Genomic DNA, 14,778 nt, shown 5'->3' with positions numbered 1-14,778 from the left:
AAAACATGTCCGTGCCACCATAGGACAGCCCCTGGTGTTCTGATACAGGCTTTTGCTTGTGGGCCCTCATCCACCCACCCAAAAGAACATGTGCAGTCCAGCAAAACAACTGGACTAATCTGCTGTTGCACCTCCACCTCTTTCACAAGAATTTAACATAATAAGTGTCCTCTTTTAAAGCCATCCAGTTGGGTGGCAATTGCTGTCTCCTGTGGGAGTGAGTTCCATAGATTAACAATGCACTGTGTGAAGAAGCAATCTCTCTCTCTCTCTCTCTCTCTCTCTCTCTCTCTCTCTCTCTCTCTGCAGTTGCTCCTCTTATCCTTTCGGACTCCAAGTGCACAGCCGCCCGGGACACTGTGAAGTGCATCTGTGCGGCCAAATCCAACCCGGAAGCTGTGATCACCTTTGAGCTCCCCACGCGCAACGTGACGGTGAACGAGACTGACCGGGAGTTTGTGTACTCGCAGAAGACCGGCTACATTGTCACCAGCATCCTGACCTTGCAGAGGGAGGTGGACTCCCAGCTTTACATCGTCTGCTCAGCCAGGAACTTCTACGGGACCAGGAACCAGCAGCTACAGTTCCACCACTCCAGTGAGGGCCCTTCCAGGCAACTGCGCCACCTTGGTCCCTGCAGCTCTCATGAGGCTCATACCAGTCTTGTCCAGGGGTGGCGCTGTGGGAATGGATTTAGACACTAGGAGAGCACCTATTGTTTAGTTATTGTCCTTGTGAGTGAGATCAGCAGAATACCATCCTTTGCAGCTTAAACTTGGAAGCAAAGACAAGGTTGATTTAACCTTCTAGAAACAATAATCCAGGATGCTTAAGGCAGACTGGATTTTCCCTGGTATTACCCCTTTTCTCCCCCTTAAGAACAACAACCACACACTTCTAGCTGCTGGGTGGCTCAGCTGGTAGAGCATGAGACTCTTCATCTCGCAGTTGTGGGTTCAAGCCCAACGTTGGGCAAAAGATGCCTGCATTGCAGGGGGTTGGACTGGATGAGCCCGGTGGTCCCTTGCAACACTACGATTCTATGATTCCACATAGTTTTTGTGAAGAAGCAAGAGTGGTATTTACTTACACAATCTAGGTCTCGAAGCAGCAATTGCAGTAGCAAAATGAAGGCAGGTTTATAACTAGTATCTAAAGTTACAAAAGTACAAAATGTAAGTTCAAAAATGGTGCCTGAGCTGCAGAGCTCAGATATGCACGTGTGGTCAGCTTGGAGGCAGGAGGTTGGACTGGATGGCCCTTGTGGTCTCTTCCAACTCTATGATTCTATGATTCTAAGAGAGAGATGCGCCTAGGCAGGAAGGAAGTGTGTAGCGTTTCAGATTCCTGCCAAGGCAGACAAAGGAAGTGATCTCACAGAGTTCTATAGCCAATTTTACAGGAAAGCTCTGTGAGTCTCGGCCCGTCCATGTGTCTATCTAGTGAAACATGAATTGTTGGCTTGTCTGCAATAATGTCCCATAGGTGCCACACATTTCAGCCAAGCAGAAGGGGGCAAAGCAGGGCCAGGGAGGGGCATAGAGCCTTGGAGGCAGGTGAAGACTGAGGAAGAGATATAGCCTGTTGGGGGCGGGGGTTAGTCCTAAGGGCCAGCATTTGCCCGTGCTTTGCTGAGACCAGAGCACTGGGAATATCTTGCCAATCCTTTCTCCTTTTTAAAAATTTTCCAGATAGTCTGATGTGGGCAAAAGTGGGGCCTGTTGGAGCGGTGGTAGCCTTTGCCATCCTCATAGCGGTCGTGTGTTATGTCAGCCAGACCAGAAAAAAGTAAGTTTTTTGTTGGTGTGTGTGTGTGTGTGTGTGTGTGTGTGTGTGTGTGTGAACTCAAGTCCTCCATCCTTCATATCACCTCATTTTCTTCCTGTAAGAAATCCAGACCCAAATTCAAATCTGGGAAAACATCACCAGAACCAGGGCCTTGTTTCCCTTGTTTTGCACCAAACACAGAAAACACACTCACTCCCTCCCTCACTGCAGCCGTGCTCCTGGAGCCAATGGCTGCAAAATCAGCCAATGACCATTTGAGCATAGGAACCTAGGAATCTGCTTTAGATTGTGTCCATCTAGCTCAGTGTTGTCTACCCTGACTGGCAGGTACTCTCTAGGGTTTCGGACAGGGAGTCTCCTCCGCTGTCCTGGGAGATGCTGTGGGCTGAGCATGGGACCTTCTAAATGCTCCAACACCGAGTGATGGCCCTTCTGTAAGGCCTCTGAAGGCACCTGCATCCTACAGAGGCTGCAGCTCCTCTTGCACAAGTGAGAATGCTCCAGCCAGCATTGGCTACAGAGCTCTGTCCAGGCTGCTGACAGGCCTAGCTCAGCCTGCTGTGAATCAGGCAGCTTCCGCTGAGCCTTCAGCTCTGATGAGACAGGGCAGGTTCTCTCTATTCACAGTTCGTGCAGACAGTGGCTTCGCATGATCTCTGAGCCCATGACTACAGTCTCTGCAGATGTCCTGGGACGTGTGAAAGTGCCATCACAGCTCAAACTCCGCAGGCAGAGGTTTCGCATGACTTGTGATTTGCTCCTGCAAGACCTTCCACTGAAGGAAGTTCATGTATTGAGCGGCACACATTCACCTCTGGAGAGTGGGGCGAGGGGCAATGCTTGCTACCCAACTTCCATTAAAACACATAAGAACGTAAGCACAGCCTTGCTGGATCAGGCCAATGGCCCAGCTAGTCCAGCACCCTGTTCTCACAGTGGCCACCCCCATGCCTGTTGGAAGTTGAGGTCCAACTCAGCTTGCTCAGAAGGGTCTGCCTGGGGTAAAGGCAGATAGAGTGTGAAACCTCCAGGTTCCTAAACTGTCTCTGTCTCTTTGATCTCTGTGCTGACCTGCCCACTGAAGTCAAAGGGGTGTGTGTTAAATTGCATCCTCTCAGGGTGCTGAGAGTTGTCAGGAGACCCTCTCATCCCCTCCTAGAACTACAGTTCCCAGAGTGGCCTAACAAGCACACCCTCTTTCCAATTCTCTCACAATTTTTCCCTTGGATGTATCTTCCGAGAACAAGGTGGCAAGAATGATTTCTCTGTTTCTCCACCTAGTTAGTTATCTAGGACTAGAGAACTCTTACCTATCAAATATGTACTTTCCTTAATAAAAAAATAAACTTCCTTATGGTATACTAAGTCCCAGCCTTAACACCTTCCAATTCAAGTTGTGCTCCAAGCGAGGATTCATTTCATTAACTTCTGCTGTTGTGTGCAAACTCTGGTATGCTAGCACAACTACCGGTAGGGCTTGCCAAGTCAGACATCATGCTAAACCATCATTAAGCTTCATTAACCATAGCCTGGTGTGTTATCTGAACTGAGCCCCAAAGTGAGGGATATACATATCTGAACTTTCCCAAACCATTGGCTCAGTGATAGAGCACATCCTTTGCATGCAGAAAGTCTCAGGTTCTACTCCCTCCAGATAAAAGGTAAAGGTAAAGGATCCCTGGATGGTTAAATCCAGTCAAAGGCGTCTATGGGGTTGCAGTGCTCATCCCACTTTCAGGCCAAGAGAACCGGCATTTGTCTGCAGACAGCTTTCCAGGTCATATGGCCAGCATGACTAAACCACTTCTGGCGCAAAAGAAGACCAGAGCTCACGGTTTCTGTGACGGAAAGACAGAGCACATGGAAATGCTGTTTACCTTCTCGCCACAGTGGTACCTATTTATCTACTTGCACTGGCGTGCTTTCAAACTGCTAGGTTGGCAGGAGCTGGGACAGAGCAGTGGGAGTTCACCCTGTCATGGGGATTCACCTTCCGATCGGCAAGCCCAAGAGGTTCAGTGGTTTAGACCACAGTGCCACCTGCATCCCTTCATCACCAACTAGGGCTGGGAGAGACTCCAGACTCTGAAACCCTGGAAATCTGCTGCCAGGTGAGACAGCTGATTCTGGGCTAGATAAGCCAATGTGTTCCTAAACTGGATGTCCCCTGTTTCATTTGCAGTGCAGCCAAGAAGATACTGAAAGTCTCTGTGGCTTCCCAACAAACAATATAATCTAAGAAACAAATTAGCACTCTTATTATACCCTTAGTGGAATTTTAGAACCCTGTCCACAATCCAATTAAATGCAAGTAATTGGATTCAAAATTATTTCAGTCCCACTGCAATCAGCGAATAATACAATTTTGAAAACAAAACAAAACCCAAAACTTGAATTTCCTGCCCATCACCCACTGAGGACAAGATTATTAAAGAAATACTGACAAACAGAAGATAATTGAGGATTTGCAAATAGTGGAAAGATTGGATCGTTTATCCTGACTGGAGATGATTGCCAAAATAGCTATCAGGCCTTGAATATGGAAGCGCACTTATCAAAGCTGTCAGATAATCCATTGGTTAATTAATGAATTGTTTACTAATCACTCATCAGCTGTGATTGCAAATCTGAAACTCATCATGCTAATGAAAGAAGCCACTTTGGGATTCTGGCTGTTTTACATTATATAGCCTGGTGCCAAAATAATAATAATAATTTATTATTTATATGCTGCCCATCTGACTGAGTTGCCCCCAAATGGAGGTGTTGGTTGGAAACATGGACAGAGTTTAATGTTACAAGTCTTTGTCACTTCCTTATCTTATTATTATTCCCAGGAAAAGTATGAATGAAAGTTCGAGTTTCATGCAAACAGAAAACCCTCCTGTTGCCTACAGCGGAGACTACAGGACTCCTGGCCATCTGGAGAAATCAGAGGTACTGATAAGAGGGAGGACGATGGGGGTGTCCCGTGTCCCCTTTTGGAAGCAGTATGCCTCTGCTGGGCATCTCAGGTGGGGAAAGTGTTGCTGTGCTCTCGCCCGGCTTGTGGGTTTCCCTTTTTGTAGAGCTGGAAGGGACCACAAGGGTCATGTAGACCAACCCCCTGCAGTGCAGAAATATTTTGCCCAAAGTGGCGCAAAGATTAAGAGCCCCGCACTCTACTGACTGAGCTATTCCTTCAGTCAATGAGACAGCATCCCTTGAACATCTGGTTAGCCACTGCGGGAACCGACCATGCAGAGAGACATTAAGCAAAGGAAGGAAAATGTGAATGTTTCTTTCTCCCTCCCTTGTGATCTGGCAATGGGTATTTGGAGGAGAGAAAAAGAATAGTTTAGGAAAGAGCCTCGTTCGGATTGCCAGAAAAGATTGGCGGTGGGGAACCATAGTGGCACGCAGATGCAAAAATGAGCCAACATCCTTTTTTAAAAACTAGTAACACATTTTGAGTTATTCACATGAGAGAGAGTGCAGGTTATTCCCGACAGTTTTCGATAAAATGGGGAAAGTGAGTAACCTGGGGAGGGACTGTGAGTCAACGCCAAGCAACTCAACTTGTAAAAATGGAGGCAATCTGTTTTAAATCAAAGCAGACAGGTGGGAGCCTGCCAAGACTGGAATCAGAGAATTGTAGGGTTGAAAGGGACCACGAGGGTCATCCAGTCCAACCCCTTGCAATGCACAACTCTTTTGCCCAGTGTGGCCCTCGTGCTCTACTGATTATGCCTGGGAAGAAAGATTTCTTGTTAGGCCGCTCTGGGAGCTGTAGTTCTAGGAGGGGGAATAGAGGGTCTCCTGACGACTCTCAGCACCCTTAACAAACTACAGCTCCCAGAATCCTTTGGGAGGGGGAAGCCATGGATGTTTAAGGTGATATCACAGCACTTCAAATGGAGGGTGTGAACGTCCCCAAACTGTGCCCCACGGCTCAGATCTGCCTGTCTCCCAAGATGGGGCCCCAAACCCAGCTATCTCACTTTGCCTCATGGCAGGGCTGATTCTAGGGTTAGCCTTCCTCCGTCAGGTCACTAGTGACTGCTGTTCCTTTTCTAATAAGGAGATCTGCTCCCTGGAGAGCCACTGACCTGGGCAGGTAAGTATGGACCTCTCCATCCATGTGCATAACACTGTCCTTTTTGTGTATATGGCATCTGGGCCTTAGAAAACAGAACTATCCCAATTTGGTCTGAGTGGGTGTGTGTGTGTGGATGGAGGTAGTTCTGGACAATGCTGCCGCCACCAGGCAGCTGCAGTTTCTGATCAGATCAGACAAAGCAGGGTTGATGTCAGTCGATTCTGGTGTCTGTTCTAACAGAGGGTGCTTTCAGGTGCATGACGCTTACATCGCTTTTATGTCTTGCATTTCCTATGTGCATCAGTTGGCATCAGTATCTATCGCTAGTGACTGGTGCCTTGTGGTAGGAGGCAGGGAGGCCAACAGTAGGAGGCGCCAGAGAGCCAATGACACGGGAGGGCTGCCTGAAGGCAGGGTGAGGTTGGTGAGGCAGTGCCCCCATTTGCCCAATTGAACCAGCCTCCTAATATATCTCCGTTGACTAAGGGGAAGGCTAATTTGTGTGGATGGCTTTTAAAAAGGAAACACAGACCCCCCCCCCCAAGCGTCCCTATCTTCCAGGGACAGTCCTGGATTTGCAGAAGCCGTATCGGTTTCTGATTGATCCTGGAATGTCCCGCTTTTCCTTACGAGGTCCCTATTTTTATTGGAGAAATGTTGGAGGGTATGGAGTCATGTGACCCCTGAGCCAAGGAGTTAAGTAACTATACAACCTTTAGAAGACATTTGAAGGCAGCCCTATATAGGAAAGGTTTTTTTTTTTAAATGTTTAATGTTTTATTATGTTTTTATATATGTTGGAAGCCGTCCAGAGTGGCTGGGGCAACCCAGTCAGATGGGTGGAGAATTATTATTATTATTATTATTATTATTATTATTATTATTATTGAATAGGACATCCCTATTTTCATCGGAGAAATGTAGGAGGATATGTGCATGTTGTGGCCTAATCTAGGTCAGGTGTTTTCTGGAAAGGGGGTCTTTATGTCATTGAAATTCTACTCAATATTGATCCAGAGCAGTACTCCAACGTATAGTTAGCAGAGTAAAACTTAAACACGTTGCAGGATTCCCAAAAAATAGACCGGAGGCTATTGTATTTCATCCAGCAGAGGTTTACTGCTACTGAAGGCAAATGAACGTAACGGTCACAAATCCAATACATTCAGGATTGGCACTGTCCATGAGAAATCCAGTTGCAGCAGACTTAACTGAAACTTACAATAACTTATAATAAGTCTAAACCTTAACACTAAGCATACTATGTACAGAACACCACACCGGAAGGAAAAGAGATAGAAAGAGAAAGTGAAACCCAGGCTCCCTCTGGCCTTACTTTTATAGTCAGCATGACCTTTAAGCCAGCTGTACTCAGCTTCTCTGAAGGAATAACCCAAATACAGTGGTACCTCGTGTTACGGACGGGATCCGTTCCGGAGGCCTGTCTGTAATGTGAAAAGCCCGCAACTCGAAGTGCCGCGCCTACGCAGGCGTGCGGCGCGATTTGGCGCTTCTGCACATGAGCAAAGTGCGAGTGGTGAAACCCATTCTGGTACTTTCGGGTTGCCGTGGGACGCAAGACGAAAACACGCAACCTGAAGTGGATGTAACATGAGGTATGACTGTATCATGAACCTTCTGCTTGTTTCTTTCACACAGAGAAGCTTCCAGAACCCTCTTGAATTAATTACAATAGGAAAGATCTCTACACATCAGATCAATACTTTCTGTACTAAGAAATGCAAACTGACACTTTAACCCTTGGCCCTGTTGCAGTCCTGATCTGGATTGGCGGGTCCCATGCCTGCCTCGTTTAAAAGTCAGTGATTCCATGTCTAGTTTCGCTCAAAAAGTGCCTTTCTGATTTGAAAACGGCCCTCTGCCTTGGCCTATCCTGCGCGAACAGCTTCCACGTGTGTGCATGCATCATGGGAAGTCCTCCAGCCGCTTTTAATGTCGCTTGTGGAAACGCACCCGATCGTTTGTGTCAAAACTGTGTGTTTCCTGAGTGTGCCTCTGCAATAGCTCCCCCCAGGGTCTGTGTGTCTGTCCTTCCCAGGCGCTGTTAGGCCATTTTCTGTCCTTGCTTGCTTCTGTGACATGTAAACTTGTGGTGAAGACAATATGTCCGCCTGGGATATCTGTTTTCAACGGAAGGGCCCGATCCTGAAACATAAGAAGTTCATAAGAAACAGGAACAAAGTGCCTCTGAACAGGTGCAGAGTACATTTGGGCACCACCGAGTAACTGCAGCCCTTTGGTTTCCACGTCACATGGTAGGGGTTCCAGATAGACTTGATCTGCAGCACCTCCGTCGACCCTTGTAGCTTAAAATACTGCTTGGGTAAATGGGTTGGTTGAAACCAAAAACATATACTGAACTAAGCTGTTGGCCTATTTACCTGGGGGACCAGTGGACCCTCGGGATGTTGCTGGATTACACCTCACATCATCTCCTGACCCTTGGGCCACACTGCCTGGAGTTGATGGGAGTCAGAGTCCAGCAATATCTGGAGAGCCACAGGTTCCCCATCCTTGCCGTAAGAGAACAAATGTGTTTGTGTTGTCTTCCAAAGAGCGAGCAAGTCTTCAGGATTTAAGCCCCTGCAGCAGTGAGTTCCGCAAATCCGAGGTGTGATCTGGGGGGAGCCTTCAACCTGGTCTTCTCTCTCCCGCTCCTGCAGTATGGGCGCTGCGACAAACGGCTCTTGAACAAGGACCTGGGCATTGACTACGCCAACATAGACTTCACCAAACTATCCACGAAGGACAGCTACACCCTGACGGAGGAGCTGGCTGAGTACGCCGAGATCCGAGTCAAGTGAGGCCTTTCCCCAACCACCGCGGCAGGCAGCTCCCATGGACCGCCATCCATTGGAACTATTGTAGTCTAATGAAACACCTGGCAACGCCTCTCGGCTTTGGCTTCCTAGTCTTGAGAAGACCCTACCAATTGGTTTTGATGTCTTGATGCTCGCTCTTTAAATGCTCATCTGTATCTCCCTGGGCACCCTTCCTTCCCCTCTCCAGCGAAGATCAGTCTAATGCAGATTAGTCTGTCCACTAGTTTGTTTGTTTTTAATTCTTTCCTCTTTTTTTGCCACCCAATCAGGGTGGTTACGAAATTGTGGGGTGCGGGAATGACTTTGTTCCACTTTTGCAACGTGCATGGATGGTTTGCGGCGGGCTGGTGATTCTAACCCAGAACTGGGAAACAATTCTGGGTCAGTTCTGAGATTAACAAATCTGAAATAGCTGAGCGATCTTATGTATGCACAGATCCAAGAAGGGGGATCACCTTTCCGTATCCACAGCAAGTGGACCAGATCCCCTCCAGGGGGGCACTCTGGGCACAAACACCTGCTGTGGGTCTGACCCATAGCTCCAAAATGCCCAGTTCACATTCCAGATCCCACTTTTAGAAAGCACTGAGCTCTTAGTTAAAAGAACATGGAAGCGCTTAGAGGCTGCCTCCTGACTGATGCTTTCCTTTGGTTTTTTTTGTTTTTGTTGCTTTTTGTTTTGTTTTTGGCGGGTGTGATTCTGCAACATATCCTTGACGCAATAATAGTGCATTAGTGACGGATTGATACCAGACCGCCCATATGCCATTCCGCTTTATTAGTTGTTCTGCGATGTTTCCCAAATGCCACCGCATTATTGACACCTGAAGCAGGACACTCTTGCACTACAGCCCAACAAAAGCAGAACGACATCATGAGCAAAGCCCAGAACGGTTGCGGTATAAAAAGTTGCAGCGTTTCAACTGGAAGTTTCAAGGCGTGCACCGATTGGAAACAAAGCAGTGTGTGTCCCTGCCCCAAATCTTTTGCAGGTGCAAACAGCATCGAAAGCAAGATCATGTTTACCATCCTGAGCACAAACCCTCATGAGTACACAACCAAAATGACTTATGGAGGGGCCCTTATTTTAGCACATACAGGTCAGCAGTTCCTTCTCACCCTTGCAGCCTTGGTTTTTAAAATCCAGGATCAGAAAGAGAGGCAGGGGTGTGTGGGTGTGTGACTGCCATTGACATACTTGGCTAATGCACATGCAAAGTGTTTTCCCCAGTGACGCTTAACGTCCTTTTCACATATCTCTCACCTGTAAAGCAGAAGGTCAATTGACGAGAATGTCAATTCTGCTTTTCTGTGCTGCACTAAGGTGCACTCCAAGCATCGCTAGCGTCTCTTGTGAAAACACATTACGTTCCACTGATAAGTATGTTTGGCTAAGTACAGTGCAACAACATCTGCCCAGTTCTGCTGCCATTTGTCTTTGTGGCACTGAAGCTCAGTCTCTGAATTGCAGCCTGTTCAGAAGGTAGATGTACTGGGCAAAAACCATTCTCTCTATTAAAACGGTGTCCCGAACTTGAGCATGTTAGCACCAACAACAAGCTGGCTGCCTTTGATTGCATTGGAAGACATGAGAGAAGCATATTGGACTCTTCAACCCAATCAACATTGCTAGCTGTATATTGCGACCTCCTGGTGTTTACGTGACTTCACGTTAAAAACCCTGTTATTTAGCAAATTTTCTTTTGGTTAATAGGAGAAGCAGACATTGTAGTTAGCTGTGTTAGTCAGTTAAAAGAAAGAAAAACCCCCCCAAAAAAACCCAGTATGGTAATAATACTGTTATTAAGAATAACCAAAATGCTGCAGGCTCATTGTGAGCAAGCTTTAGAGTTGTTCAGAGCTCCTCATCAGATTATGAAGAATTTAGGAGGGCTTGAAAGCTTGCTCATGAGTTTGTAATATTTTGGTTTTTCCTAATGAAACTGTTTCTTGAGTGTTGCTTTGGGAGAAATAGAGCTTCTCATAAGCCAGAAGATGAATAAAAATAATTCAGCAAATATTATTTCTTTTTTAAATGCAACTCACGATTTGTGAGCTAGTTCTGTAATAAGTGAGGTGCTTATAAGTTATTTTTGAAGGCTTGGGGTTGGTGACTGGGGCCAAATCTGCTTCTGCAGCCCAATCCCTTGCAGAGTTAGGCATGTCAGTCCAGGGATGGGGACGATGTGGCAAAGAGGAAATTTCCGAATTAAAGTTCCCATTATCCCTTACCCTTGGTCACATTGGCTGTGGCTGATGGGAGCTGGAGTCTGCCAACATCTGGAGACGAGACACAGCTTCCACACCCTGTCTTAGCCTATTGAAATCACCTGAAATGGTTGTTTCCACTGAACCTGCTACCTTGATGAATGGCCTAACCTGAACCCTACGTGTCATCAAGAACCAAGGGCCTTGGTTTTGAATTGTCCGATGGCTAACCAGTTGCTAACATCACATGCGTATCCGTAGCTCTATGAATGGGGGCCTCTTCTTCCGCATACAACAGCTACAACAAGTAGGGTCGCCACGCTCTTCAGTGGCCCTGCTCCTGAAGTTTTTCAAGTGATTTCCATCTCCCGTATTCCAAGAAAAGATTCCGCTGGACCTCTTATCGCTCCATGTCCCGTCCTACACAGAAATGTTTAGCTTTAAGATCAGGGCTTTGCCCCCAGTCCCCTGTTTCCAGCATACAGATATCCTATATTTGTACTGTACAAAAACATATTGTATTTTGCTGATCAGATTACTATCAAATCACAAAAAAGCTGGAAATTCATGAAACACAGCTAAGGCGGATTCCCTCACTGCCTGTTCCAATGAAATGACTTTCCACCGCAGGCAAATTAGTGTTTGGGGGGGAGCTGTGATTCCTGGTTTCTGGTAGCATAAGCACCATCTGATACAGGTTGTTTATTAGTGATGGTATTTAAAGCAAAGCTGATGTAAACCAGAGATACACTCAGATGAAAGAAACTTGTTTTCCTCCTAGCTTTGTAACCCAGCTAATGCTTCCTACCAGATCCCACTCTCCTAACAGCATTAATCTCTAACCTTCCAGGAATGATTATGGTATGTTCTATTTATTGCAAAGATACTTTTTTGGGGGGGAGGTGCTTTTTATTAGAAAGGGGAGGGTGGGGAGGATGTGAAACTGGAATCAAACATGATCTAAAGATGAGCATATACACATTGTATCAGAAGTAATTTCCGCTGACCTAAATAGGAGTTACTCCCTTGTTACCAGGGTCTAGTAAGTCCATTTGTAGGACTGCAGCCTACAACGTGAAAATATTTCTTATACTGAGTGACATAGTGACCATGTGGCCCCCTAACAAAGCTGTCCAGGATTTCAAACAAGGGACATTCTGAGCCCTGCCTGGAGATGCCAGGATTTGAAACTGGAACCTTCTGCTTCGAAGCACGCCCTTATGTGATCATAAGCAGCAGACACACTTTGGGGGAAACGGGGTGTGTGTGTGTGTGTGTGTCTCTTTGCTGAGGAACCAACCCAAATATATGTCACCCTTTAGTTATATACCAGTCAACTTTGTCAGTTTCCCATATGAGCAATTTAAGCTTGGTTGTAAATAGGGGTTAGATAGTTAGGTTTAATTTTAAAGGCCACTGTTTGCTTTCTAACTTCATTAAGTACGTTCCTCCGTGTGGGTGTGGGTGCGTGTGCGTGTGCGCATGAGACTGAGTGAGAAGTACTCTTGTGTTTTGAATGAGTGTTGGGCAGATGTAAATCTCTATCACGATATCTACGGGCAGTCCAGCCAAGCAAACGAGGAAAGGTCAACCCCACCGATCAGGTTGGCAATATTAATCTTAAGAAAAATGCTGGGCTTTTGTACAACTTTGGTCCCACAATACAGCAAGTGTTTAATGACTTTTAACCCATCTGACTTTGTATCCTGAAAGAAATAAAACAGTATTTTACAAAGCCATCTTGTGTCTTGGCTCCTTTAAGTGGCATCTTTGGAAATCAAAATCCTTTCTCAGCAGCAACGGGGCATTAAGAGTGAAATCAGGTGAAACATGGCACAGAGCCCTGGTGTCCATTTGAAAGAGGCACTGCTTTCTTCCTCAGGACAAGATCTTGTTTGGGGGGGGGGGGAGAAAGAAAGAAAAGAAACACCACTCTTGCAGAAGTTTCCTCTGCTGGTCACTGCTGGCCACCGTATTTATGGCAAAGACACACAGCACAGTATGTTTCAGCCAAAAATGACAATGCAGTGATGGGGAACCTTTCCCCCCATATTCTCTCTGGGTTAAACCCTTGGGAGCCACATGCAAGTGGTGGCCAGAGCTGGAGGCAAAAGTGGGGCAACGAATGTACACTTTGCCTTTGCACAGTTAGGTTAACCCTAATTCTAGCCGACAGAGGATGAGATGGTTGGACAGTGTTCTCGAAGCGACTGGCATGAGTTTAGCCAAACAGCAGGAGGCAGTGGGGGATGGGGTGCCTGGTGTGCTCTGGTCCGTGGGGTCACGAAGAGTCGGACGCAACTGAACGACTGAACAACAACAACAACAATTCTAGCCTCAGAATAATGAATGCAGCTTAGAATTGCCACCCACACTGGTTTGATTGCAGGTCGATCTGAAGCGAGGGACCCCCCCCCCCAAACTCGTTGACAGAGCACATGCTTCTTCCCCTACAGAAACTCCCAGGTTCAATCCTGACCACTTCCACATAAACCAGATGAAGCGAATCTTTTGCAGACAGAGACAACAAAATCCTGGGAGGTTGTTAAGCAAGAGGTTGGATGGCCACCTGTCAGGGATTCTTTAGGTGTGATACTTGCATTTGCAGGGAATCGGACTAGATGGTCCTTGGGGATACTGCCCGAAATTACAATTCTATGATACTATATATCTTCTGAAGTGCAATCCAATCTGGCTATTTCCCAGACAAATCCAAAAATGTTTATATGAGGGGGGGGGGGCGGGAGAGGGAGAGAGAGACAGATGTTCCCAAAAAAAAGCTCAACAACTTCGTCCAGATTATGGCTTCTGGGAAAAGGTTAGGCTGGGATGGGAGAGAAGAAAGATGAGGAAGCTTTTTCAGCATTCCCATCTAAATGACCTTCCAGGGGCCACATGCCATTGATGAACAGGGCCAGGGGCAAGAGGTATATATTATAAATTTGTACAGAAGGCTAGTTTTTCTTAACACCCGTCTTTCCTCCATCTAAGCAGCCCCATGCAATGCGCATTCCAATAATCCATATATAAATTTATGGCTGACAAAGTCCACACTATATCGGATCACAAGCAGCCACAGCTGCTGAACTAACCATAACTGGAAACTGGCACAAGGGTACCTGAGCCCCCAGAGACACCATCGGGTCAAGGACTGCCCCGGAGATTCATACCTGCTTCTTAAGGGAAGTGTGCCGTGGGTTTATATTACATATACATAAACTGATCGAATATGCACAGCTTGTGGACCTAACATATAGAATAAGAGAACAAGAAGAACATACGTTTAAAGAAGATTGGAAAATGTTTATTGAATATATGTGGGGAAATTTGTGTACACTTGAAAGCATTGGCGGCATTAAGATAAATTCAACAGTGTAAATAAGTTTTGATGGATGTAATAATGGAATACTGGATGTTTAATTTATGTAAAATATGCAGGGATTTATGATATGCAAAATGAACCATGGAAAGAGAAGGGAAGTCATTGATATTTTAAGAATGTTTAAATGAATAGGCCTATTCTAAATTGTAAAACAATAAACACACACACACACATTTCGAAACGCATGCATAAGTCATAAAGAGGTCTAAGAATAAAGATGCAAAAAATGTACTGTAATAGCAATAGCAAGACAATCAGACACGGCCTTTCGGATAGCCCTCTCACAGCCAACCCGAAACTACAAATCCCAGCAGCCTGTGCGAAAGCGGAGCATCTCTTTTTCGCGCTCTCTCCCGCCCTCTCCGACTACACGTCCCAGCAGCTCTTGCGACACGGGACTACATCTCCCGTCGTGCCACGCGAGGGTGGGTGGAGCCCGGGAGGGAAGGCGCTGGAGTTGAAGTTCCGCGCAGGCAGCG

The 14,778-nt window shown here is 46.5% G+C and overlaps 1 protein-coding gene across 3 annotated transcripts in view; it reads left to right on the top strand.

Annotated features, from left to right (window-relative positions):
* MAG (myelin associated glycoprotein) overlaps window positions 1–8,895 on the top strand; it is a 29,650-nt gene extending 20,755 nt beyond the window's left edge. Inside the window, exons 7-11 of one of the 3 annotated variants that reach the window (XM_033158168.1) lie at window positions 310–597; window positions 1,692–1,788; window positions 4,626–4,725; window positions 5,849–5,884; window positions 8,551–8,654. In XM_033158168.1, coding sequence (XP_033014059.1) covers window positions 310–597; window positions 1,692–1,788; window positions 4,626–4,725; window positions 5,849–5,875 — 512 coding nt within the window. In that variant the 3' untranslated portion in view covers window positions 5,876–5,884; window positions 8,551–8,654. Of the gene's footprint in view, window positions 1–309; window positions 598–1,691; window positions 1,789–4,625; window positions 4,726–5,848; window positions 5,885–8,448 lie in introns of all 3 variants that reach the window. The other 2 variants (XM_033158167.1, XM_033158169.1) reach the window with 2 other exon arrangements.
* Window positions 8,896–14,778: the final 5,883 nt, after the last annotated feature.

Source organism: Lacerta agilis, chromosome 8 (genome assembly GCF_009819535.1).
Source record: "Lacerta agilis isolate rLacAgi1 chromosome 8, rLacAgi1.pri, whole genome shotgun sequence".
NCBI classification, from domain to species: Eukaryota; Metazoa; Chordata; class Lepidosauria; order Squamata; family Lacertidae; genus Lacerta; species Lacerta agilis.
This window is presented reverse-complemented; position numbering and strand designations above follow the sequence as displayed.